The sequence below is a fragment of the Eschrichtius robustus genome, chromosome 12 (assembly GCF_028021215.1).
Source record: "Eschrichtius robustus isolate mEscRob2 chromosome 12, mEscRob2.pri, whole genome shotgun sequence".
NCBI lineage: Eukaryota > Metazoa > Chordata > Mammalia > Artiodactyla > Eschrichtiidae > Eschrichtius > Eschrichtius robustus.
The window spans coordinates 25534205-25562119 of NC_090835.1; the positions used below are offsets into that span (position 1 = coordinate 25534205).

General features: G+C 44.3%; 1 protein-coding gene across 2 annotated transcripts in view; it reads left to right on the plus strand.

Moving 5' to 3' along the window:
* ADAMTS9 (ADAM metallopeptidase with thrombospondin type 1 motif 9) overlaps positions 1-27915 on the plus strand; it is a 169212-nt gene that overhangs the window by 126008 nt on the left and 15289 nt on the right. For both annotated transcript variants that reach the window (XM_068557319.1, XM_068557320.1), the window contains 7 exons: positions 14821-14994; positions 19330-19524; positions 20968-21100; positions 21315-21409; positions 21526-21620; positions 21714-21847; positions 23982-24073. In XM_068557319.1, the coding sequence (XP_068413420.1) occupies positions 14821-14994; positions 19330-19524; positions 20968-21100; positions 21315-21409; positions 21526-21620; positions 21714-21847; positions 23982-24073 (918 nt within the window). The remainder of the gene's footprint in view (positions 1-14820; positions 14995-19329; positions 19525-20967; positions 21101-21314; positions 21410-21525; positions 21621-21713; positions 21848-23981; positions 24074-27915) is intronic.

Genomic DNA, 27915 nt, shown 5'->3' on the forward strand with positions numbered 1-27915 from the left:
TGGTTTTCTCAGGGTATATGCCCAGTAGAGGTATTGCTGGGTCGTATGGTACTTCTATTTTTAGTTTTTTGAGGAACCTCCATACTGTTCTCCATAGTGGCTGTATCAATTTACATTCCCACCAACAGTGCAAGAGGGTTCCCTTTTCTCTACACCCTCTCCAGCATTTATTGTTTGTAGATTTTTTGATGATGGCCATTCTGACTGGTGTGAGGTGATACCTCATTGTGGTTTTGATTTGCATTTCTCTAATGATTAATGATGTTGAACATTCTCTCATGTGTTTGTTGGCCATCCATATATCTTCTTTGGAGAAATGTCTATTTAGGTCTTCTGCCCATTTTTGGATTGGTTGTTTGTTTTTTTGATATTGAACTGTATGAGCTGCTTGTAAATTTTGGACATTAATCCTTTGTCAGTTGCTTCATTTGCAAATGTTTTCTCCCATTCTGAGGGGTGTCTTTTCGTCTTGTTTATGGTTTCCTTTGCTGTGCAAAAGCTTTTAAGTTTCATTAGGTCCCATTTGTTTATTTTTGTTTTCATTTCCATTTCTCTAGGAGGTGGGTCAAAAAGGATCTTGCTGTGATTTATGTCATAGAGTGTTCTGCCTATGTTTTCCTCTAAGAGTTTTGTAGTGTCTGGCCTTACATTTAGGTCTTTAATCCATTTTGAGTTTAGTTTTGTGTATGGTGTTAGTGAGTGTTCTAATTTCATTCTTTCACATGTAGCTGTCCACTTCTCCCAGCACCACATTGAAGAGGTTGTCTTTTCTCCATTGTATATCCTTGCCTCCTTTATCAAAAATAAGGTGACCATATGTGCGTGGATTTATCTCTGGGCTTTCTGTCCTGTTCCATTGATCTATATTTCTGGTTTTGTGCCAGTACCATACTGTCTTGATTACTGTAGCTTTGTAGTATAGTCTGAAGTCAGGGAGCCTGATTCCTCCAGCTCCGTTTTTCTTTCTCAAGATTGCTTTGGCTATTCGGGGTCTTTTGTGTTTCGATACAAATTGTGATATTTTTGGTTCTAGTTCTGTGAAAAATGCCATTGGTAGTTTGATAGGGATTACATTGAATCTGTAGATTGCTTTGGGAAGTATAGTCATTTTCACAATGTTGATTCTTCCAATCCCAAAACATCATATATCTCTCCATTTCTTTGTATCATCTTTAATTTCTTTCATCAGTGTCTTATAGTTTTCTGCATACAGGTCTTTTGTCTCCTTAGGTAGATTTATTCCTAGGTATTTTATTCTTTTTGGTGCAGTGGTAAATGGGAGAGTTTCCTTAATTTCTCTTTCAGATCTTTCATCATTAGTATATAGGAATGCAAGAGATTTCTGTGCATTAATTTTATATCCTGCCACTTTACCAAATTCATTGATTAGCTCTAGTAGTGTTCTGGTAGCATCTTTAGGATTCTCTATGTATAGTATCATGTCATCTGCAAACATTGACAGCTTTACTTCTTCTTTTCCAATTTGGATTCCTTTTATTTCTTTTTCTTCTCTGATTGCCATGACTAGGACTTCCAAAACTGTGACGAATAATAGTGGTGAGAGTGGACAACCTTGTCTTGTTCCTGATCTTAGAGGAAGTGGTTTCAGTTTTTCACCATTGAGAACGATGTTGGCTGTGGGTTTGTCATATATGGCCTTTATTATGTTGAGGTAAGTTTCCTCTATGCCTACTTTCTGGAGGGTTTTTATCATAAATGGGTGTTGAATTTTGTCGAAAGCTTTTTCTGCATCTATTGAGATGATCATATGGTTTTTCTCCCTCAGTTTGTTAATATTGTTTATCACATTGATTGATTTGCATATACTGAAGAAGCCTTGCATTCCTGGGGTAAACCCCACTTGATCATGGTGTATGATCCTTTTAATGTGCTGTTGGATTCTGTTTGCTAGAATTTTGTTGAGGATTTTTGCATCTGTGTTCATCAGTGATATTGGCCTGTAGTGTTCTTTCTTTGTGACATCTTTGTCTGGTTTTGGAATCAGGGTGATGGTGGCCTCGTAGAATGAGTTTGGGAGTGTTCCTTCCTCTGCTATGTTTTGGAAGAGTTTGAGAAGGATAGGTATTAGCTCTTCTCTAAATGTTTGATAGAATTCGCCTGTGAAGCCATCTGGTCCTGGGCTTTTGTTTGTTGGAAGATTTTTAATCACAGTCTCAATTTCAGTGCTTCTGTTTGGTCTGTTTATATTTTCTATTTCTTCCTGGTTCAGTCTCAGAAGGTTGTGCTTTTCTAAGAATTTGTCCACTTCTTCCAGGTTGTGCATTTTATTGGCATATAGTTGCTTGTGGTAACCTCTCATGATCCTTTGTATTTCTGCAGTGTCAGTTGTTACTTCTCCTTTTTCATTTCTAATTCTATTGATTTGAGTCTTCTCCCGTTTTTTCTTGGTGAGTCTGGCTAATGGTTTATCAATTTTGTTTACCTTCTCAAAGAACCAGCTTTTAGTTTTATTGATCTTTGCTATTGTTTCCTTCATTTCTTTTTCATTTATTTCTGATCTGATATTTATGATTTCTTTCCTTCTGCTAACTTTGGGGTGTTTTTGTTCTTCTTTCTCTAATTGCTTTAGGTGTAAGGTTAGGTTGTTTATTTGAGATGTTTCTTGTTTCCTGAGGTAGGATTGTGTTGCTATAAGCTTCCCTCTTAGAACTGCCTTTGGTGCATCCCATAGGTTTTAGGTCGTTGTGATTTCACTGTCATTTGTTTCTAGGTATTTTTTGATTTCCTCTTTGATTTTTTCAGTGATCTCTTGGTTATTAAGTAGTGTATTGTGTAGCCTCCATGTGTTTATATTTTTTACAGGTTTTTTCCTGTAATTGATATCTAGTCTCATAGCGTTGTGGTAGGAAAAGATACTTGATACAATTTCAATTTTCTTAAGATATGATCTATCCTGGAGAATTTTCCATTAGCACTTGAGAAAAAAGTGTATTCTGTTGTTTTTGGATGGAATGTCCTATAAATATCAATTAAGTGCCTCTTGTTTAATGTATCATTTAAAGCTTGTGTTTCCTTATTTATTTTCATTTTGGATGATCTGTCCATTGGTGAAAGTGGGGTGTTAACGTCCCTCCTGTGATTGTGTTACTGTCGGTTTCCCCTTATGGCTGTTAGCCTTTGCCTTATGTATTGAGGTGCTCCTATGTTGGGTCCATAAATGTTTACAATTGTTATATCTTCTTCTTGGATCAATCCCTTGATCATTATATAGTGTCCTGTGTCTCTTCTAATAGTCTTTATTTTAAAGTCTATTTTGTCTGATATGAGAATTGCTACTCCAGCTTTCTTGTGATTTCCACTTGCATGGAATATCTTTTTCCATCCCCTCACTTTCAGTCTATATGTGTCCCTAGGTCTGAAGTGGGTCTCTTGTAGACAGCATATATACGGGTCTTGTTTTTGTATCCATTTAGCCAGTCTTTGTCTTTTAGTGGGAGCGTTTAATCCATTTTCATTTAAGGTACTTATCGATATGTATGTTCCTATTACCATTTTCTTAATTGTTTTGAGTTTGTTATTTTAGGTCTTTTCCTTCTCTTGTGCTTCCTGTCTAGAAAAGTTCTTTTAGCATTTGTTGTAAAGCTGCTTTGGTGGTGCTGAATTCTCTTAGCTTTTGCTTGTCTGTAAAGGTTTTAATTTCTCCGTCGAATCTGAATGAGATCCTTGCTGGGTAGAGTAATCTTGGTTGTAGGTTCTTCCCTTTCATCCCTTTAAATATGTCCTGCCACTCCCTTCTGGCTTACAGAGTTTCTGCTGAAAGATAAACTGTTAACCTTATGGGGATTCCCTTGTATGTTATTTGTTGTTTTTCCCTAGCTGCTTTTAATATTTTTTCTTTGTATTTAATTTTTGATCGTTTGATTAATATGTGTCTCGGCGTGTTTCTCCTTGGATTTATCCTGTATGGGACTCTCTGTGCTTCCTGGACTTGATTGACTATTTCCTTTCCCATATTAGGGAAGTTTTCAACTATAATCTCTTCAAATATTTTCTCAGTCCCTTTCTTTTTCTCTTCTTCTTCTGGGACCCCTATATTTCGAATGTTGGTGTGTTTAATGTTGTCCCAGAGGTCTCTGAGACTGTCCTCAATTCTTTTCGTTCTTTTTTCTTTATTCTGCTCTGCGGTAGTTATTTCCACTATTTTATCTTCCAGGTCACTTATCTGCCTCAGTTATTCTGCTATTGATTCCTTCTAGAGAATTTTTAATTTCATTTATTGTGTTGTTCATCATTGTTTGTTTGCTCTTTAGTTCTTCTAGTTCATTGTTAAACGTTTCTTGTATTTTCTCCATTCTATTTCCAAGATTTTGGATCATCTTTACTGTCATTACTCTGAATTCTTTTTCAGGTAGACTGCCTATTTCCTCTTCATTGTTTGGTCTGGTGGGTTTTTATCTTGCTCCTTCATCTGCTGTGTGTTTCTCTGTTTTCTCATTTTGCTTAACTTACTGTGTTTGGGGTCTCCTTTTTGCAGGCTGCAGGTTCGTAGTTCCCGTTGTTTTTGGTGTCTGCCCCCAGTGGGTAAGGTTGGTTCATTGGGTTGTGTAGGCTTCCTGGTGGAGGGACTGGTGCCTGTGTTCTGGTGGATGAGGCTGGATCTTGTCTTTCTGGTGGGCAGGTCCACGTCTGGTGGTGTGTTTTGGGGTGTCTGTGACCTTATTATTATTTTAGGCAGCCTCTCTGCTAATGGGTCGGGTTGTGTTCCTGTCTTGCTAGTTGTTTGGCATAGGGTGTCCATCACTGTAGCTTGCTGGTTGTTGAGTGGAGCTGGGTCTTAGCATTGAGATGGAGATCTCTGGGAGAGCTTTCGCCGTTTGATATTACGTGGAGCCAGGAGGTCTCTAGTGGAGCAATGTCCTGAACTTGGCTCTCCCACCTCAGAGGCACAGGCCTGACACCTGGCCGGAGCATGAAGACCCTGTCAGCCACATGGCTCAGAAGAAAAGGGAGAAATAAATAAATAAATTAATTAATTAATTAATTAAAGTTACTAAAATAAAAAATATTAAAAATAAAAATATTTTAAAGTAATAAAAAGGAGGAAAAAGAAAGAAAGGAAAGGAAGGAAGAAGGAAGGAAGGAAGAAAGGAGGGAAAGGGCAACCAAACCAAAAAACAAATCCACCAGTTGTAACAAGCGCTAAAAAGTATACCAAAAAAAACAGACAGAAACCTAGGCCAAATGGTAAAAGCAAAGCTATACAGACAAAATCACACAAAGAAGCATACACGTACACACTCACAAAAAGAGAAAAAAGTTATCTCTTTTCTTTAGGACTCTCACCCTCTCTGTCTACTCAATTTTTTTTTTTTGCTCATTTTCCTTCTAAAGTTTGGGGTTTTTTTTTTTGTTTTTACTTCCACCGGACTGTGGCAGGGAGGAATAGCTAAAGCAGTTACATTTCAAATTAATTGTACTTGAGCCACACAAGTTATTGGGAACCCCCAGAGGCTGTAAAGTTTTACAGACGTGGTTCATATACCAGCACTGCCACATTTCAGCTGTGTGACTTAGAACAAGGATGCTTTATTTTCTGAACTGTGAGTTTGCCTTTTGTAAAGTGGGAATAATGATAAGTGTGCAAAGTTGTTCTGAGAAAATTAGAAATAATCGAGTGGTTTGGGGATTGACAGAGTCAGATAGAGAAGGAAGAAGAGGTGTCTTCGTCCCTCTCTGCCTGTGTGTTACTACTTGATTCTCTTTGTAATTCTTGCTTCAGACCTACTGCTGCCTGCCCCCTCCCTCTCCCTCTCCATCTTCATGTCCGCCAAACTCAACCCTGTGTGACTGCTCCAAGGAGCACAAAGTAAGAGAGTGTTCAGAAATGAATCTCAGCTGACAGCTCATGCTTTAGCCAACTTTTAAAAATGCTAGAGCCAGTGGGGAAAATGCAAGCTCCATTGACAATTCCTTCTGAATCCCAAAGACTAGAAACCTTGCCAAATATGCACTGAGGAAATCCTCTTCTCTGATCATCTGAAATGTGCCTAGAAATTTACATCTTTGTCTGTGCCATGCAGATCGATCTTTCTAAATCCTTCCTCAAATATTGCTCTCAAGCTCCATATAAGAACAGAAGACCTACTAAGATAGCCTGACCTGTGGCTAAATTTAGAAGCTGACCAGAGACGAGCAGCAAGAAAAGTGGATCCGATAGTTGCCCTCCTGCCAACATGCTTTCTCATCTGCCTGAACCCGAAGTGGAGAGTTTGAGGCCAGTGGACCTGGGTGGTGAGGGAGGTTGGAGGACTGTGGGAGGCCCTCACGTGACACTGAATTGACCAAAGGGAGGTGCAGGGCAGCTGGACGGGGGAGGGAGAGGCCCCATTAGAACCCGTTGTTCCTCATGTGCAAAGCATGCTGGTAGTCCTCTCCAAACGTCCCCACATCCACAAGGCTTCTAGGGAATGTTGCTAGCAGCTGGGCAACCATCTTCATATTTGCCCCTGGTCCTATTTGCCTACAGTGGTCCTGGTTTATGCATGGGGTAGGCCTGGTGTAATTATTAATTGCCCCTACTGCCATGATCAAAAGCGTCCTTGTTAAACAGTACATTGGGTGGTCACTTGATAGTACAGCACCCTTCAGGCTCCCCTTAATCAGCCTTCACCTCCATTCTGGTTCTCACCTCCTCTGTACTCACTCACTCTGCTACCATTTCACCTGATACGCGCTTTGTGCATGCACATGTCTTGACTTTCTTCCCCTCATCTAGTGACACCTTGAGCTGATGTCAGTGAGATGCCAGGGCAGTCTCAGAGCCCAGTGAATCGGATGCTGGAGACTCCCACCCCACCCCATTATGGGAGGTTTTCTTCTTCTTAGCCATTCTTTACAACTAACTCAGAGCTGTTGCTTGCTTTTTGAGTGTGCGTTTTTCCCTTTTGCTTCCCCCTTGGACACTATTACAAACCCACCTGTTTGTTGGCCAGATGTATTTCACACCAGGCACATAGCACATGGCACACTCCTCTTCATGAGAAATAATCCAAGTGTCCACCTTGAGAAGCATGAGTTCCACATACCCACAGTAGCATGATCATCAGGGATGTTAAACACAGTCACACAGGTTGTACACTGCACAACCCCAGGGGTACCATTCCCTAAGGCTACAATGTGAGGGGCATCCTCTAGAGTTGTACAGTGCAGTGGCCCTGATACTATGATAATAAGAATAATACATCTCATTGTTTATTAAGCTATGGACCAAGCACTATGTTGAATATTTTTATATGGAGGACCTCATTTAACCTTTCCATAACTCTCTGATGTCGTAATTAAATTTTTATCCTCACTTAAAGATGAGGCAGCTTGAGGCTTAGCTAGGTTAATTCACCCAGGTTCATGGAATCACTAGGTAATAAGGCTGGGATTTGAAGCCCAGCAGCCTGACGTCTGGAACACATGCTCTGAATCTTTATATTCCACTGCTTCCCATGTCGACATGCACCTAAGGTGCATGCTTCTATTTTTATTGGCTTGGCCAGACTGTTTCAGCAGAGTTGGCATCAAAGTATAATTCTCTGTACTGGTGACTACCCCCACCCCCTTCTGAAGATGAAATTCTTGGTCTGGTTGGTTGACGATCAGACCTTAAGCCATGAGGTTGGTGGGGAGTCTTGATGGAGTACTTCGGTGGACCTTTTTTGTTCATTGAGGGGCCTGTTGACTGTGCAGGGGAAGGAACATCAGTGTTCATTCATGATATCATAAGATAGAGCCTGGACTTTCAGACTCAGAGAAAAATTATTAGAGAACAGGAAAATGCTCTTTCCAGACATTCATGTCCCATTTGTTTATGCCCTAAAAGCAGCGTGTTGTAAACAAAAGACCATTCAATGTGTGACTCTGGGAAATTGACCTCAAATCTCTGGGCTCCAGTTAGCTCATCTGAAAAATGGGAATTGTATGGCAGACTTTGCTGAATGTCATAGTGAGGATTAAGTGAGATTAAGTGAGGGATTCAGTGCAGTGCCTAGTATATTTTAGGCCTTCCACAAATGGTAGTTCTCTTTGGTACAGTGGACTCCTGATGGAGGATTCAGATGATGACCAGCACTTCAGCTTATCCGCATATCACAATGTTGGGCTTTTAAGATCACCCACCAACTTTGGGCTAGTTATTTAGCTTTTCACTGCTCAGTTTTACTCACTTTAGAATTATTATGCTCATGAGACTGAGTTTAAAAAAATACATGACCTTTTAATTCTTTTGAAAATTACTGTCATAAAAATCTTATTGATAGTATTATAATCTGACTATGAATTTACTTATAGCTGCAGAGGTCTTTTGATCCAACTTGAATTGTGAGTATGTGGGTTATGCATCTCTTTGTTTTAAGGAGTAAATCTCCCAGTTCTTGCAAATATTCTTTTTTTACCTTTACCCAGAATACTCTCTTTCCTCCCTAGTACCTCTGTGTCACAAAGTGGCTGCCCTGCACCTTCCCTCACATCAGTGACTCTTGCTCATCCTTCAGGCCTGAATCAAGATGTCACATCCTTTCAGAAGCCCTTGAAAAATCACACCTCCCCTCAAATGACTGAGTCAGATGTCCCTTCTCTCAGCTCTTATCACCCTGAAAATATTCTGCTTCAGCAGCTAGCACTCTGAATTGTTGTTGCCTGTTTTTCTTGTCTAGGTTATCAGCTGTTGGAGGTCAGAAAGCTTGTTCACCAGAGTTTCCCCCAGCATTTAGCACAGTACCTACAGCATTGAAGACGCTTGGTGAATGAATGAATTTATGAATGACTGGAGGGACAAAATAATGGGTGGAGAGAGGGAAGGAAGGAAGGAGAGAGGGAGGGAGGGAGGGAGGGAAGGAAAAAGAAAGGCATTATAGAACAAAGCCTGCTAATTGATGACCTTTCTTCTTTAACTATTTAGAATCACAGCACTCTACAATGTCTTTTAGAACAAACAAACTGTTTTCCCTGTAAGAACAGCTGTTTTACTTTATTGTCACATTGCCATGGACAAGCTGTGCTTGGATCTTTCTGGCCTTTGTAGAACTGCCCACCCCATGGCTCTTTGACCCAGTGCAGGGACTTGAACCACTCTAGTACATATTTGGATTCTAAAAACTTTTATCGAGATCAGCTGTAGAATGATTCCCAAGTTCATCTTCTTAGCACAGAAAAATTAGTAATGAGCTTCAGGTCAGTTGGTTACAAAGATTTTATGAAGTTTACAGTAGGGAGTGATTGGGTTTTGATGTGTGAACAAGGGCCAGATATTAACTCTTTATCACTCATTCCCTCATTAATTTATTCAACAAATCTTTGTCGAGCACCTGCAAAGTGCCAGGCACTAGGCATTAGGGATGCAATAGAAAATGTGAAATTGCTATGGTGGGATTGATTATCAAGTGAAAGAGACAGAAGACAAGCAAACAGATGTGTTATATGAAATTGCCAATTGTGAAAAGTGCTGTGATGGAAAACAGCAACAACAAGGTGCTGAGGTAGAGACAGAGAATGATAGGCTAGTCCCACCTTCTCTAGGGTGGCTGGTGATAAAGGGCAGAAGGAGGTGATTCTAGGTAGAAGGGAGAGGGAGGACAGAGCCCAGCATGTTTGTGGACAAAAGCACAGCACGTTGGGAGCAGAGTCAGCAAAGGGACAGCAAGGCTGAAGTGAGGTTGGACCTGCAGGAGCACCCAGGTTATGACGTGTTCTGCAAGCCAGGGCAAGAGTTTGGATTTTCTCCTAAGCAGCGTAAGACATTTACAAGGCCCTCTGTGACCTGGCCTCTGCCCACCTTCTGAAATCCCCATCTCAAACCGAAGGCTCTAAGGACCCCCAACTGCTGTCATCATTTCCCTGCCCCACCTCCCCGTGACATCCACCTCCAGCCACGCATGCTGAGCCCGTCCGGAGAGTGCCCCCCATCTCCCGTGTGCCACGTTACCTCAGCTCCTCCCCTTCCACCACTACCCGTGCACCGCCTTCAGCGTTGTGGGAATTCCCACCCCTGGTCCTTCCTCTTTTCTCGCTGTCACAGCTGCAGATACCCTGATGGCTTCCACCTCCATTACACTCTCTGTTATGAAACTCATACCTGCTCACAACAGCCATACAAGGCGGCCCTGAGTGCTAAACCCCAGGGGTCACCAGTTAGCCGACTACCTTGACACATGAACCCCCAGCTGGGAGGAACAGCCACCCCGGGTGTCATCAGAGAGAGAGAGAAGGTGAGTAGGAAGATGTCAGGGCTGTAACCCCATGCTCAGCACAGAACTTGGCCCATTGCAAATAGGCAGACCTCGTTTTATTGTACTTCACTTTATTGCACTTTGCAGGTACTGTGGGTTTTTGTTTTTTGTTTTTTTTTTTTTTTTTTTTTTACAAATTGAAGGTTTGTGGCAACTCTGCATTGAGCAAGTCTGTTGCTGCCATTTTTTCCAACATTTCCTCACTTTGTGTCACATTTTGGTAATTCTCACAATATTTCAGTTTTTCTCTATTATATTTGTTATGGTGACCTGTGATCAGTGATCTTTGATGTCACTACTAGGACTTGCTGAAGGCTAAGGTGATGGTTAGCTTTTTTAGCAAGAAAGTATTTTTAAATTATGTACATTTTTTTAGACATGCTATTGCATAGTCAGTAGATTATAGTGTAAATATAACTTTTATATGCCTTGGAAAACCAAGCAATTCATGTGACTCGCTTTATTGCGATACTCCCTTTATGGCGGTGGTCTGGAACCAAACCCGCAGTGTCTCTGAGATGTGCTTGTATTGGTTGAATGAGTGAATGACTTTAAAGTTACAAAATGTCTCCATAGTATTATTTCTGCCTTTTTCCCTTGCAAGTCCCATTGGTAGTTTGAAGGTTGCTTTTTCTTTTTATAATTTAGAGCAATGTTAGATGAATTGATTTGCACTTCCTGTTCCTTTTAGCCAAAGCCTCTGTGTAGCACTTCCAGAACGCTATGCTGTCAGGCTCCCCATTTGTTCTTTGACTTGGTTGTCCACACACTATCCGACAATGATAGCCTGGCCCTAGTAAGGACGCAACACATTCTTTCATCCATGGAGAAAATCAACAACCTTAAAGGTTGAGCAGGTGAATATGAAGAGCGATTTTCTTCCCTCCATGGTTAGTGCATCTCACCAAAAAAATGTAAAGCAACTTGGTTGCAGTCTTTAAGGAAAGACAGTTTCCACCCATTGCATTAAGTGACCCTTTTTAGACCATTCATTACCCTGTGGCCAACCAACCTAGCTAAATAAAATATTTTATTTTAGATCTTCCTCACCCTCAAATTTAAAAAGTTATTTTCCCCTGTTAGTTTTAGCACATTTACAGGCACACGTAGCCCATGGGACAATGGGCAAGTTACCCAAGTTAACCCAGGGCTGTGATATTTGCTTTCTGAATTACAGGTGTGCTGAATTTCAGAGATGCTGGTGGTGTGACTTCCATACTTGGTATAGTTTTTTCTAAAATCTGTAATGAAATTGGAGAAAAATCTTTTGGAAATTAAAATAAGCTGAGTTGAGCTTCTCCAGCTGTTTTTCAGAACATTCCAGATCATATTCCAGGACAGAGGAAGGAGTCATAAATCCTAGGTGGGTGGGAGAAGTGATATTACTGAAAGCTGATAAAATCCTATAGTATGGGCTGGATTTGCTTTCTGATTACCCAGCCCCTGTGCTCTGGTTAGGATTGAAAACTCCAGGAGAAAAGCCATGCTAAGTGATTTTCAAAGCTGCTATTGACTCATTCCAAACCACAGGGCAAGTCACTTATTTACTTAGTTTAATTTTTCTAAAAGTTATATTCAACGTAAGGCTTCCCAACGCCCTTTGCCACCACTGGCAAAATAGTTTTTATGGTAGTTAACCATTATTTAAGACCAAGGGAAAAACACCTAACAAGCAGAAAGTATTTAGCAATCCTGGCTTTCTGCTCTAAACTGTTACTTATTGCTACAGATTAAAGCCCTAAGGATTAGTGAAAATGAAAGAGGACACTGGAAGGTTTAGTCCAGGTCGGCTGCTCAATAATCATGATCTTCTCTGAGTCACCTAAGTCCTGATTTTCTAAGGAATTACTTTTTCTATGGGAAGTTAAGTATGTCTTCTGCATAGATCCACACATCACAGATTAACCATTGTTTTGTTTTGTAACATTCAGGGCCTCATTTGGCTTTTTTTAATGAAGAAACAAAAACATTATTCTTTCACGATGGTTCCCAGCATCCTCCAGGGGAAGAGAAACCCCCGGAACTGCTGAGTCAGAGCTGAGCTAGGCACTGAGCTCAGCCAGCCTCCTGCACGGGTGGGAAGGGATCTGCTCCTCTGTGCTCATCTCACACTGTTTTCTATTCATATTTGTGCGCCAGAAAAATTATAAATGATTCCATACTCTAGATGTAGAGATTTGCTTCCAAGTAGCTAGAAGTTTTGAATTAAGTTTGCAAATGATAAGGAGCTACCAGGACACAACCACATACATAGCCCTACTACTTTCTGAAAGAACAAAGCATCTCACAAAAGACATGGTTATACCAGATGACCCAGCATTTCCACTCCTAAGGATATACCCGAAAGAATTGAAATCAGGTGTTCAAATTTGCATATGAATGTGCATAGCAGCACTCTTCATAATAGCCAAAAGATGGCAACAACCCAAATGTCCATTAACATTTGAATAAACAAAATGTGGTATATTCATACAATGGACTCTTCAGCCATGAAAAGGAACGAAGTACTGATCCAAGGTGGCAAGACCTTGAAAGCATTATGCTAAATGAAAGAACCCAGACACAAAAGGCCACATACTGGATGATTCCATTTCTATGAAATACCCAGAACAGGCAAATCCATAGAGACAGAAAGCAGATTGGTGGTCGTCACAGACTGGGAGGAAGGGGAAATGGGGAGTGACTGCTTAATGGGTACAGGGTTCCCTTTTGGGGTGATGAAGTGTTCTGGAACTAGATAGTGATGACGATCGCACAGCATGACCAGTGACAACACGCCCCTGAATTGTACACTTTAAAATGGTTAAAATGGTGAATTTTATGTTACGTGTATTTTGCTACCAAAAAAAAAGGAAAGAAAGAAAGAAAAAGAAAGGCAAGAAGTATATCAGGAAAGACATTTCTGAGTCAGGCTGGATTCCAAACTCAAATGCCTTTGGGATGCTTTGGGTAATAAAAGAGAAGGAGGCTTGTGAGAGACAAAAAAGAGGTGGGGTCTAAGCCCCTCCCTAAAAAGACTAGAAGGGAGACGTTTAAGAGACATTATGTGAACAACAATGGCAGCTCACGGTGGGTGGATAAGGCCCAGGGGCAACAGAGTCTGTAATCCCTGGTTAAAGGAAACCTAAGCTGTCCTTGACACAGGTTGGTTACAGTGACTTTCCTATGTAATCTGGAGTCTTGAAATGTTGGGTGACACAGGTGCTTCAGATAGGACAGGCTTTGGGAGAACTTTAACAACACAGATAACTAAGGTGAAACTTCTACAGTGGGGTTTTCTGTTGGTGAAAGCAAAAAAGATAAGAAATTGGTGGTCAGCACAGAGATCATCCTAGAATGAAACATACCACTTGCTCTATTTTCTCCACTTGGTTTATGGGAATAAAAAACATCTATCCTATTCACCTGACAAAGAGATGGATAACCAGGAATCAGTTCTTTAGGCTAAGTCCCAGTTTATTCATCTGAAAAATGGAAGTTATAGCAATGGCTAAATCTTGCTGCCTAGCTGTCTATATCTTTAACGTCCGTCTTTGCTACTAAAATACAGCTCCTCTCTGAGGGCAGGGCTTGTGCTATTTGTATCTGCTCCTGCTCATCCAGACCCATCACAGGGCCTGACACTTCTTAGGAACTTGGTGAATGTTGGCCAAATGATCAAGGGGTGAGAGCAGTTCACCCTGGAGAAGAAAAGGCTATAGGGGCCACAGGAAATCTCTCCTCAAGTCCCTGAAGGGGGTTATTTGTGAGAAACAAGATTTGTTCTGTATGCTCCCTTGGAATCGACAAGTAGGACAAGAGGCTGGATTTGGCAAAGAGACAGGCTTTAGTTCCATGTTATAAGATGAAATGGGCCACCTGGACTGGGAATAACTTCCCTGACTCTAGAGGTATTTTGACACCATTTGGCCATAAGTTTTAAAGAGATTCAGTGTTTGTTTGAATGGGTGAAGTAGTCAGGCCTTAAGGTCCTTTCCAAACCTGAAATTCACTCATTCACACTTTCACTGCTTCACTCACACAGCCACTTATTGAATGCTGATCGCTGTGACAGGAACAGTGTTGTTGTTACCGAGTTCAAGTTCATGCTGCTCACTGCATGACAGGCCAGTTGAGAGACAAGGTGTTGGGGCAAGGAATAGCAATTTTATTCACAAAGCCAGCAGATGGAGAAGTTGGTGGACTGGTGTCCCAAAGTCAACCCTCTTACCAGAGTTAGAATTCAGGCTTCTTTTATACTTATACTTTAAAGGCCAGAGCCTTGAGAATAGACTGTCCTGTATATTTCAGGCTGTAGGCAACATTCTTTTACAAAAGGTGCAGAGCCAGCACGACTAAGCACAGGCAACAGAAAACAAGGGTTAGAGCTAAAGGAATAAATCCAATATGTAGTCAGCTTTGTTCTTCTGTGTTACACTGTTAAGTAATGGGGGTAAAATAATGAATTCTCTAGTAACGCGTACCCTCAGAGATCTCGCAGTCTTAAAGAGTATATAGAAAGGAAAATAAATTATTATGGTAACAGGATATAAGAAACCATCTATTATCTTTCCATGTCACCACCTGTTTTGTCTGTCTTTAACAGTGCACCAAGACTTGTGGCAAAGGCTCCAGGTACCGCAAGGTGGTGTGTGTGGGTGAGGACAAAGGTGACGAGGTTCACGGCATGCACTGTGACGTGAGCACACGGCCTGTGGATCGCGAGAGCTGTGGCTTGCAGCCCTGCGAGTATGTCTGGATCACAGGAGAATGGTCAGAGGTACAGTCCTGGGGATTCTGGATCTGCCTTCAGGTCAGCGATGGCCTGAGGGCAACAGGGTGATGAGGGCAGGAATGTGGGAGACTCACACCCACCTGCCAGTTCTATCCCTGAGAACTGGGAGCCCTCAAACAAGTCCCTCAGCCTTCCTGGGCCAGAGTCCTACAGGTGCAGCGTGGGGGAGGTGCATAAGATGGTATCCACGCTCCTCTCCACTCTAAGTTCTGTGATTCCCTTTAATGTCCTAATAGTATGATTAGAAAGGAATTCTTACAGACACTGCAAATTCATATGTTTCCTGTAGGTGCCTGAAGAAAGTTAAGTATGACATGAAAATGTCTTAGCAATAGGGAATGGTGGAGACTGTGACTAACTAGCACATGATGTGTAAGGGGAACAGGCTCTTTTCCACTCCAACAGAGGCCATGCAGTGTAACCAAACCTGATGTTTCAAGAGAGGACAAAACTTTGGGCTTTTATGTGCTATCTCCTAATCTTAAAATGCGGACTCAAATTATTTATTTAAAACATTGTGTGGGTCGAACCAAACACTTTTGTGGGCCAGATGTGGGTTGCCCATTTAACAACCTCTGATCCAGAGGAATGAAATAGTTTTCCATAATATCCAAGGAATCTCAAGTGTCTATTTTTCCTTATCTCCTCCTGTATACAATGCCTACCTAGACACTTTTTATTATTCATAAACCAGTAGTAACAGTCACATGATTATATTTTCAAACCTCATAATATTTTCAAATACTGAAAGACCTGTAACATCAACACTAGTTGTCATTTGCCCCAAAGAATTTAGAGATGTGAAAGGAAAGTATCTGGGCTCATAGCAAAGGTGCTTGCTATTACTGGCGTCTCGTTAGAGTTCAACAGGGCAGCAATTTCATGTTTTGATGGGATGAATATTTGCATTTAGATGATGTGTTTGTTGGGTGTTGAATTGTTTCTGCACTAAAACTGTTCCTAAAGCCTTTTCTACCTATGTCTCCCCATCCTTCACTCTACCCCAGTGAATTTGCCTTCCCCTCCTCACCTCCTGTGGGACATTAGGCACCGTCTGGAGACAGTTTTGGTTGTCACAGCCGGGGGAGGTAGGCTGCTACTGGCGTCTGGTGGGTAGAGAGCAGGGGTGCTGCTAAACCTCCTGCAGTGTACAGGATGGCCCACAACAGAGAGCTGAGCCCCAATGTCAGGGGTGCTGAGGGTGAGAAACTGCTCTGTACCAGCCCTACCTGTTCGTGGTGTGTTCTCAGAGAAAGGAGGGGAGACGTGGTCTGGACCATTAGAAATAGATTTACTCTTGCCCATCCGGGAACATGGGAAGTCCAGATGAGTGTTCAAAATAGTCCTTGGCTTTGGGTTTGATGCATAGGTTCCAACCCATTCAGATGCCAAGGAGAGTGGAGGGAGGTGGGTCCAGAGGGCTCAGCCCTCTCTTCTCTTCAGTTCACCCCTCCTAGTGCCTTGAAAGGCAGGGTCCCTAACTTCTGGTTCTCTGGGCTGCTGCACAAGGCCACACCCTGACTCTCAGGAAGGGAAAGCCTTCCTTTCTGGCCTCTCTCCCTCCTCAGGCCTCTGTCCCTTGGACCATTCACCTGTCTGCCTCCTGGGGGCCTCTTCTTCATGGTTTCTGGCTTGGTTCTCGGTCACTCATCTTAGCTGGTTTTGGTGTGTTGTTATTACACTGAGAGTTTTGGACTCTTTCTAAGACTTGCGTAATGTTCCTCCTGTGGCTCTACTATAACCTTAATATTAACCCCCAAAATATGAGATAGGGAGAAAATTTTTTTAAAAAGCCTTCCGCGGGGTTTCCCTGGTGGCGCAGTGGTTGAGAGTCTGCCTGCTAATGCAGGGGACACGGGTTCGAGCCCTGGCCTGAGAGGATCCCACATGCCGCGGAGCAACTAGGCCCGTGAGCCACAACTGCTGAGCCTGCGCGTCTGGAGCCTGTGCTCCACAACAAGAGAGGCCGCCATAGTGAGAGGCCCGCGCACCGCGATGAAGAGTGGCCCCCGCTTGCCACAACTAGAGAAAGCCCTCGCACAGAAACGAAGACCCAACACAGCCAAAAATAAATAAATTAATAAATTAATTAAAAAAACAAACAAACAAAAAGCCTTCCATACATCTGCAAATTTTCAGGTGTACCATGAGTTGAAAACTCTGCAAGCTATAGGCAAAGATTAGAGGGATGGAGACAGGACTTTGTACAGATACCAGGATCATGGGAAGGGGCTCTGCAAGGGGAGTGATGCCCAAGGAACTGGACCAGAATTCCCTCTAGAAAAGCTTCTAGTAAAATGCCAAAGCCACAGCAAGATTTGCCTTCTGTCTGGGGCCTCCATCACCTGCAGAGTTCTGTGTGCTCCATATTGGAGAAGAAGACTCCATCACCCCTGGCCCATGTGTGCATTTCCCTGGTTGGGCCTGACGTGTATCACTAGCACACGAAGCCCACATTCTTATTGTTTCATTTTGCTTTATGGTTATTTTCAAGTTAGCAAAGTAATCTGCACTCATGATGAAACATGCACATGGCACCAAGGCATGGAGAGTCAACCATAAGACCTTCCCCTCCTCTCTTCTTTCCCCGGAGGTGAGAGCCTCTTAACGCTTCACAACTCTGGCCTGAAATGGATTAAGGAAGCCAGAGGCACTCAACATTTTCAGGATGCTCTTAACAGCTACTGAAGGGTTCTTTTCAGAGCTGTGGAGGCCTCTGAATAAAACCTGACCATACTTGGGGCTCATTTCCATCTGTCAACACCTGTCTCCCACTGCGTCCCCCACGTAAATGGCCACTGGGCTGCTTTTGCTTGTGGTTGGTAAGGGGAAAGGGTCTTAGCACTTGCCTTCTCAGACGTACAGCCTTGTTTAAATTCGTCCACGCTGAGGTCAGGGCGTGCAAGCACTGAGTTAGATACTCTAAAATGCCCACAGCTCGGACAGACAGCATTTATTAGCCATCTTTCCGTGCGTGAAACACCTCAGACTAGCCCTGCTCTCCCCTGGCCTGGCATCAACTGCATCTTTGGGCATTTGAACAGCGGCAGCCAAAGAAGGAAGAAATGTACGCAGAGTATTTCCAGGTCTTAAGCCAGCTGGAAGGGAAGGCCCAAGGATGCTCTGCATGCCTGTGGCTGGGCCAGTTCCCTGCTCACTCTAGGACCACGACAAGGGGAGCCTTCCCCCTGGAAAAGTTAGAGGAGCGGCAAGCCACGTGGCTTAAAGCAACAGCTTAGGAGACACGAGGAAAAAGAGACACTGGTTTAATAGCAAGTGAGAACTGGTGGAAGCTATGGTCCCTCACCCCAGAAAAAGCAAAACACACCACATGCTGCATACTGTTTCCAGGGTTCATCTGCCCCCCCCCCCCCACCACAAAGAACCTTTGATCTTGAGAATCCTGAAACTCTACCTTAATTTTATGTCACATTTTCACGGGGAGCGGCCAATTATTTGGTGACTTTGCCCAAAAATATCATGAAAATAATTTGCTGGTTAATTCAGTTTTCTTTTAAAAGTATTATGTAAAATACTTAGCTGAAGAGGCTGAACATAATCTAAAATCTTATTAATAAGCAGTTGGATGTCCCATCACAGAAGGAGCTGGGACACCAGTAAAATACCTTTTCCTTCTCCTTTTCTGTGTCGTCTGGGTATTTTTAAATGCCATATAATTATGGCAGAAGGTCTAAATGACTGCATGATTTAGAGAGAGCCGGGCTGGGGGGAGGGAAGCAGAAAGGTAACACTTAAGTCACGATATACAGCCAGGGAGAGAGGAGAAGGAAGGAAGTTAAGTGGAGGGCAGATGGGAAAGCAGACCATCAAGTACGGAAGGAAAGTTGTCCCAGAGTCCTGGGGGAGCCTGGATTTCACACACGAGTGGTCTCTGGCGCTCTCTCCATCCCACTTGGTCGCTTCTCTGGTGTGGTCATTGTAGGTTTGGAAAGGCGTGATTGGGCCGCCAGTACGTAGGGCTCTGGACGCTGTACGTGGACCCGGTGACAGCTGAAGCACCTTCCCCAGCCCCTTCTCCCCGTGACATCCAGAGCGGCGGCTTGAGGCACCCCCCCCCCCCCGCCCGCAGCGGGGACCAGAAGGTGCAGTGGCAGCCCTCGATCCCAGAAGGCTCCCGTAGGGCTGCACGTCCCCCGTGTGCTGGGCGCTGCTCCTCGCGGTCCGCAAGAAGCTAATAAAGTGTAGAGCTCTCTGCCCCGTTGTCCCGAGGTCATTGTTCGCCGTGGAGGTCAGGGGCCTATTGTGGCTGCCCCCACAGGCCCCGCTCCAACCTCTGCTCTCTGCCGCCTCTCTTCCCAGTGCTCGGTGACCTGTGGAAAGGGCTACAAACAAAGGCTTGTCTCCTGTAGCGAGATTTACACCGGCAAGGAGAATTATGAGTACAGCTATCAAACCACCATCAACTGCCCGGGCGCACAGCCACCCAGCGTCCAGCCCTGCTACCTGCGGGAGTGCCCTGTCTCGGCCACCTGGAGAGTTGGCAACTGGGGGAGCGTAAGTAGACGACTGAGTGACGAAATCGGAAAGCTTTTGGGTCTCAAACCCCGACTTAAACACGTCCTGCCTGAGCTTTCCTTCCAGGAGAGCCCCGGGTGAGAAACCGGAGTTAGCATCTTGAAATGGGCTGAAGGGGAGAGGGGGCTTCTCTGCTTGTTGGGCCGTTTGGCCTGGTGCTTAGAGCGGGGGACAGGGGTGGGGAGGCCAGACAGCCTCCGTCTGATTCCTGGTTCTGCCGTTCCCAATCGAACGACCTGGGATGAGGTGCCAAGCGTTCATGTCTGTTTCCTCCCCTGCAGAATGGGGTGGTTGTGAAGTTGAAATGCGTTCATGCATAAAAAAGCACGTGGGCTATAATGGCAACTTTTTAAGTTCCATATATTTTACCACAGTTTAAAATTAAACAGCACCCAGAACTCTTGTTTGTCAGTGGAAAAGGGTTACAGACGTCTTCGTTGTCGTGGGTTCTGTGGCTAAGAATTCTGTAAGTGCTAGTTCTACATCGGGCATTCTTGGTTGCATTGGGGTTATAACGAGTAAGAATATCTGATATTGGGAATGCCCTTGAAAATTGCCCCAGCCCCCTGGCTCCTGAATACGAGGCTTTCACTGATGCAAGGTGATGATCGGGCAAAAGTGTGGGACCAGCTGAAAGTGGTTAAGGTTTAAATTCCGGCTCCACCCTGACCTTGAACAAATTTCCTAACATTTGAGCCTCAATCTCCCCTCTGTAAAAATAGAATAATGCTACTACTATCTCATAGGGTTATTGTGAGGCTTAGATGAGGAAATTATATAATATATATATATATATTTCATATGTATGACTACATATGTAGGTATGGATGTACGTACGTATAGACATGTATATATAAGACTTAGCACAGAGCTTCCCTGGTGGCTCAGTGGTTAGGAATATGCCTGCCAGTGCAGGGGACACGGGTTCGAGCCCTGGTCTGGGGAGATCCCACATGCTGTGGAGCAACTAAGCCCGTGAGCCACAGCTACTGAGCCTGCGCTCTAGAGCCTGTGAGCCACAACTACTGAGCCCGTGAGCCACAACTACTGAGCTCACGAGCCACACCTACTGAAGTCCGTGCGCCTAGAACCCGTGCTCCACAACAAGAGAAGCCACCGCAATGAGAAGCCCACGCACCGCAACGAAGAGTAGCCCCCGCTCGCCACAACTAGGGAAAGCCCCTGCACAGCAACAGAGACCCAACACAGCCAAAAATAAATAAGTAAAATAAATAAATTTATTAAAAAAAAAAAAATCTTAGCACAGAGACTGGCCCATAGGAAGTGCCCTACATGTGTCAGCTATTTGTTTTCAGCAACACGGGGTTCCTGTGCAAGCCTCCAGGCTCTGAGTTCCACACCACGAGAAGCCCATATCTCCAGGTTCCGCAGCCACAACTCTGACCCTGCTCTGCCTTATAGTGCTCCGTGTCCTGTGGCGTCGGAGTGATGCACAGATCTGTGCAGTGTCTCACCAACGAGGACCAGCCCAGCCACTTATGCCCTGATGAGCTGAAGCCGGAAGAAAGAAAAACCTGCCACAATATCTATAACTGTAAGTTGGCCAACTGAAGCCATCCTTCTGGAGCTTGAAGAACAGGTTTCATGGTTGGTGTGCTTGCCTGCCTTTTTCAGAGATACAGAATTTATTTTTAAGGAATTGGCCCCCTTGCAGACAAACGTGAGCGTGCATAATGTAACTCCTTCCGTCGGCGGCCACTGCACATCCTGGAGAATCACAGCCCGTTTTCGCGGTTTGTGTTTTCCAGGCGAGTTGCCCCAGAACTGCAAGGAAGTAAAAAGGCTGAAAGGTGCCGGTGAAGATGGGGAATATTTCCTGATCGTCACGGGAAAGCTCCTGAAGGTGCGCGTGGGAGCTCAGTCGTTACTTCTAGCCTGGCTGCAGAGCCAGCGGCCCTGGCCCTCATGGTCCCACTTCTCAGCCACCCCTTGCAGGTTATTTCTGGTCTGTCTTTCCAGGTCTTCTGTGCAGGGATGCACTCTGGCCACCCCAAGGAGTACATGACACTGGTCCACGGTGACTCTGAGAATTTTTCTGAGGTTTACGGGCACAGGTAGGAGAGCTCAGGCTCAGAAGAGCCCGGATGCCTGGAGATCCCTGGAAACACCTCCCCATCCTTACCGGGGTGTTCCCTCTTGTAATGTAGGTTGCACAACCCAACCGAATGTCCCTACAACGGGAGCCGACGTGATGACTGTCAGTGTCGGAAAGACTACACAGCGGCTGGGTTTTCCAGCTTCCAGAAGATCAGAATAGACCTGACCACCATGCAGATCATCAGTAAGTTCCATGGGACGTCCTGGGGGATGTGTCCTTGGGTCTCTCCATTCAGACAGCAGAAACATCCTGCACAGGGGCTGGGCCGAGACCCGGAGGATGTGAAGAGGAACTTAGGGTCCAGTGATGACAGTCCCAGTCGAAGCTTCCAGAGGGTGGGGTTTTGCACCTTTTCACCACTGCTGTCCCCGCAGTGCCTGGGAAGTGAGCACAGGGGCGGTGCTCCTTCAGATTTGTGACGAATGAATGAATGGAGGGAGATGGAGGCACATTAAAGGGCGCCATCGCAGTGGGGGAGTCAGGGCAGCAGCCCCCAAAATATGACATTGAAATTGAGACCATAAGGCCAAATGGGAGTGAGCCAGGTGGGCAAAGCAAGCATGGTAGCAGAATTTTTTTTTAAGATTTATTTATTATTTATTTATTTTATCTTTTTTGGCTGCGTCTGGTCTTAGTAGCGGCCCGCATGCTCTTCATTGTGGTGCACGGGCTTCTCTCTAGTTGTGGCTTGCAGTTTTTCTCTTCTCTAGTTGTGGCGTACAGGCTCCAGGGCATGTGGGCTCTGTAGTTTGCAGCACATGGGCTCTAGTTGAGGCGTGTGAGCTCAGTAGTTGGGGTGTGCGGGCTTAGTTGCCCCACGGCATGTGGGATCTTAGTTCCCTGACCAGGGATCGAACCCGCGTCCTCTGCATTGTAAGGCAGATTCTTTACCACTAGACCACCAGGGAAGTCCTGGTAGCAGAGCTTTCGAAGGGAGAAGAAGTTTTAAGGTAGCAGATGCAAACTCCAAAGCTATGATATTCATGTAGCAACATTCAACCCACCCTGGGCTTCCACCAGCAGTGTACATACGCACACGCACACACACACGCACACAGGCGTAAAACTAATTTTCTCTGATTGTCGATTTACAGAAGAAGAATGGAGGACAGAATTACCTTTTTTTAAACTAGCCTGAGCGTGGACTGATTTCATACTCCAGCCAACACTGCATTTTTGTTAAGGACATTAATCATAGGAGTGGTTAGAGACAGCTAAAATATCCACAAACACGTTCCCTCAAATAGAGGAAAAACAGAAATAATGAATAATTAATTTTTTCTTCATTAACATGTTCCCATAACCTTGCCTTGCTTTCCTCTGCAGGTAGATTAAATCTGATTTGTACCAAGATATTTTTAATTGCCTTCAGCCAGACTGATGAGGGCCAAGGGCAGAATCTGCAGTTTCCCACTTAGATAACACCCCGGCTAAGACCCAGGGCTTCTGCGTGCTGAAGCGGGCAGGGCTCCTGCCCTTGGAGGCTGGGGGACTCAGATTTCCCTCCCACGAACCTGCAGAAAGATTAAGGCCTTCTCTTGCTATTCCCTGAAAGACAAAGCAGAACGGTTTAAAAAGCTGCCTCTGGTCTCTAGTTCCCATCAGATTTTGTAGGATTCTCAATCTGCCACCTCCTGATCCGCCTTCCCCATTCTCAGAGCTGTTCTCAGGAGCTGCAAGAGGGTTAAAAACGCAAGCACTGTTTTTATTGGCTTTTTTAAAAAACTTTTTAAAAAAGTTAGCCCCAAACTTAAGAAACTGCCATTAATACTTTCAAGATGTGGGTTCTAATTGCTCCCCATTTTGGCGATAATAGTGCCTGGGCCACGGGAGGACAGATGAGCCTCGGGGAATAACTGCTAAGTAGCTGGAAATGCTTTGCTGGCTTATTCCCCGCCCCGTCCTGCAGTCCTGCAGCCTCGGAGGCTGCTTCTACTGGAGATTCACAATCATCCAATTACACTACATTTAAGCGAGGTGATTCACATATTTATTTATATAGGAATCAATTCCAAAGTCATCTTAAGCCCCCTTTTTTGGCTTCCATACTGTGAGGAGACAGAAAGTGCTGGTAAAACACAGAGAAGGAAGCTCTCGGACCCACAGATATAGTGAGGGGAAAGCAAGCGTACATCTGGATCCGTTTGCTCACTAATCATACTTTGGATTGTTTTCTTTTTTCCTCTCCCGTTTCCTCTTATGATTTCTCTAACTCTTCTTCCCTTCTGTCTCCTTGTTAATATCCTGTCCCTTCTCTTTCTCTTTCTCATACTCTCACCTCTCCGCTCCCTATAACCCTGTCTCCAAAACCCCACAGCCACTGACTTACAGTTTGCCAGGACACGCGAAGGACATCCCGTCCCTTTTGCCACCGCCGGGGACTGCTACAGCGCTGCCAAGTGCCCACAGGTACGAGTCGGGAGCTCTCCACCCCTCACCCAGGGATTCACATCCCCCCAACCCCGTGACTGCATCTGGTTCTGCAGATGTAATTAGAACAGCGGCTCTGGAAGGCACTTTGGCCACCTGTATCACGGGCCTCACAGATGCTCACAGCCCCTAACCCAGTCACTCCGCTCCTAGGAGTGTTTCCTAAGGAAATGATCACAGCCAGGGGCCAAACTTCCGCATTCGGCAAAATGCATCTGTGATCATGGTAAACGTTTAGAAACCAATTAGATATCACATGGCAAGGGTTTGGTTAAACACAGGGCGATGTTAAAACAATGAATATTATGCAGTGACATGTGGGTAAATGTTTAATAACTGGCTCTCCAAGGGAAGAGGGGGGGGAAAAAGCAATGCTTTGCAGCATTTGCCCATTTCTGTGGTGTAAATTTTCTCCCTGACTGGTTACAAGTCATCAGTATCGTGTCACGAAATGGAGGGTTTGGGGAGAGATGCACACAGTTGTCTCTCAAAAGCCAGTGCAAGTGGGTTCCAACACCCCGACTGTCAGCCATTAAAGATTCTGAATATTGCATGAGACAGAAAAACTGTCACTCCTGTTTCAGATTTGTAAATGTGCCATGTTCAGACCAAGAAGTGCAGAGTTATCTCCTGAATTCGCTTTCCCCCAGAGCAGCTGCACGGCAGTCTTACCCGTTCTACAGTTGCACACGTTTTTGCCTCTGTAGAGGTGTGGCAGGTTTTGACTTGCCTTTCGGAACAGGCTGTGATAATCCTCCTGGGCTCATTTTGCAAAGCAGGCATCAGTCTTTGCCAGAAGCTTCTGCAAGGAGAAGGTAGGACAGACATAATGAATTAGGTGATTCTGGACAGGAGAACATGGCCCCAGTCTTTCTGTTGATTTACATGAGGTCTTCACAAAGCTGTTGTCAGACTCTATGACAAGAGTTTTCCTTGTCGCTGTGGGCCTTCACGGATTCTAGGAATTGGGACTGGGTGATACTCAGAATCCCAGGCACTGTCTCCCCAGGGTGCGTTTACACACAGCCACAGAGACCATCCTAAGACAAACACATCTGAATTTTCTTTTAACAACGTGTTTTCTCAGCCCCAAGCTTTAGAAAGTATTGCTAAACATTTTAGAGAAGTGAAAAGGAAGCACTCAGGGGAGAAAGAAAATAAACAAAGGACAGAATGTTAAAAGGGGCCTTTTCTCCATTACCCAGGAATTGAAAACTTTTGAAGTGCAGTTTCTTTAGAGCACTGGATGACTTCAAACACCCCATTCGTATGGGTTGCATTTAACAGCTTATATAGATTGGCCAGTCCTGCCTTTTTCAAATGCCTCAGGATTTTCTTGTTTCGATATGTGCATCTTTGGGGAAACTTAAGTAAATGAGAGGTAATTTGCATTCAGTTATTTTAATAATTCAGAGACAAATGAACCAATTGATTTGCTAAATCCTGGCCCTAAAGCAGTTGCAAAGTGAGAAAACCAAAGCCAGTGAAAGGTTAAGTTGTATTTTTTCCAGCCCATTCTTCAAACCATATCGGATACTTCTAGAATTCACTTCCTCAGAAGTGTATTGAGCACCAACTATACTGATGAAAGGTGGGAGTTTTTCATATCACTTTTCCAGGGAAAAGTCTGTAGAAAGCATGACTCTGCAAGCTATTTTGGAGCCCTGCTTGTCCTTTGGTCTATGACTGCAGAGAAATGAAAGCAGAGGGATGCTGTGTTTGACAATCTGCTTCTTCTTCCTCCGCATCCATTGCTGTTGCTTGGGGGAGGTTCCCAAGAGCTGTCAACTCAAGATGCAGCCAGAATGTATTTTGTTATCCTGATCACGGTGGATGCAGCATTATCATTACTGATGCTGGTGTTAATAGCGTTTATTGAGCGTTTACTACACTTGAGACACTGTGCTCAGCATTGGTAAATCAGCGTAGCATTTAATCATCCACAGCATCCTATGAGATTGCCCCCTTTTGACAGATGAGGAAACTGAGGTGTAGAGAGATCGGGTAACTTACCCAAACCCACACTAGTGCTCAGTAGAGGCCGGATTTGATCCCAAGTGTGTCTGAGTTCAAATCCATGATGGTAGACACGCCTGGCTGATCCTGTTTCCAGACAAGACTTTTGCAGCATTCACCCTTGTCCAACAGAGAACAAAACCTCCGTTTGTCAGAGGTATTATACATCTTTCGCTAACTTTTCTGGATCATCTAGTGTATGCATGTCTTAATTACCTTTACTCTTTTAAATCAGCAACAGAGATAGTAGCTAAAACTCTCATTGCCCTTTAGACCCTGAAGATAAGGCCTTTAGGGGTAGAGATATCCCAGACTGGAGCTAGAAAGGACGGTAGGTCTTGACTCCTCTGGTGACACTCAACTTTTAGAGTGCTAATTATCAACTAGGACGCTGGCTGAAAATGCAAATCCCTGAACCTGAAAAGGCCAGGAAGAGAACAAGGACAAAAACTCTTGCTTATCACTCGCTCTGAAAGGGCAGATCTAGCTAGCAAGTAGTCTGGCTCGGCTACGTGCTCAGTCACTGGACACCCAGATCAGCCAGGGGCATCCTCAGGCTAGAAGCCTGGACCTTCTAAGGACTTTGACGTCAAAGCAGATCAAGTCTACCTTCTTCGATGCAGGCAGAACAGGCAGTCTTTGTGGGAAACAGGATAGGGAAGGAGAGATGAGGGCATCCTTGGCAACAAGGAGGTCGGGGCATTTGTGATTGGTGTGGACGCCCTCCTCAGGGCAGGAATGATAGTAAGATAAGAACATGGCCAGGTGGGCTAACAAAGCATGTAGAAGCCCGTGTTTGAGGAGGCTGGGCAAGGAGGCTGAGCCTGCGGTGTAGCCACGGTCATGGATACCTGCGTACTGAAGCCACTCAACATAACAACCACTAACATCTGTGTAGTACTGTCATAAAACAAGTTCCAAAAATATTTGTAAAATATCACCTACTCTCTGCCAGGTAATAAGCTAGGTATGTTATACCTTCTACTCTTATTCACAGATTATGTCTTATTAACCCATTTTACAGATGGGCTTAGGAGAGGTAAGCCACTTGCCTGAGGTCACACTAAAGGTGGAAGAATCAGGATTCTAGGATGATTTCATCCCCCAGACCACAGCATGATTGATGTTTGGGGCTGGATAATTCTCTGTTGTGGGAGATCATGCTGTGCATTGTAGGATATTTAGCAATATCTCTGGGCCTGTCTGCACCAGCTGCTAGTGGCACACACGCACACACACACACACCCACTAGCTGTGACGTGACAACCAAAAATGTCTCCAGAGACTGCCAAATTTCTCCTGGGAGCAAAATTGTCCTCCGATAAGATCCACTGATTTAGACCAAACTAAATCCTCCCATCACCTCTGTGAATAGGAATCCTGTTTGTCCCCAGGGTACAGATGTGGAATTTAAGGCTCCTAAAGAGTTCATAAACTCTGTTTAGCAAGTATTTATGGAACCGACATGGAGAGGAAACCTCCAAGTTGCACCTAATCCTGGAAGTCTTCGTGGAAGAGCTAGGATGTAATACTTAGTTAAGACTCTAAATATCAAGTGCCTAGTCACATGTTACAAACCATAACTGGTATAAATAAAGCAATACCAAGTCCCTCCCCTCAATAAGCTTACTGTTATATTAGAGAGAAAAAACTAACACAAAACAATTAGAAAATGCAGGACTGGTATCAGTATTTTTGAGTATCTACAAGGTACCAGGCATTCACTCCACGGCTAATTTCATTTCGTCCCTCACTACACTACTCTGTGGGAGGCGCTCCTATTACCTTCCATTTTACAGATGGAC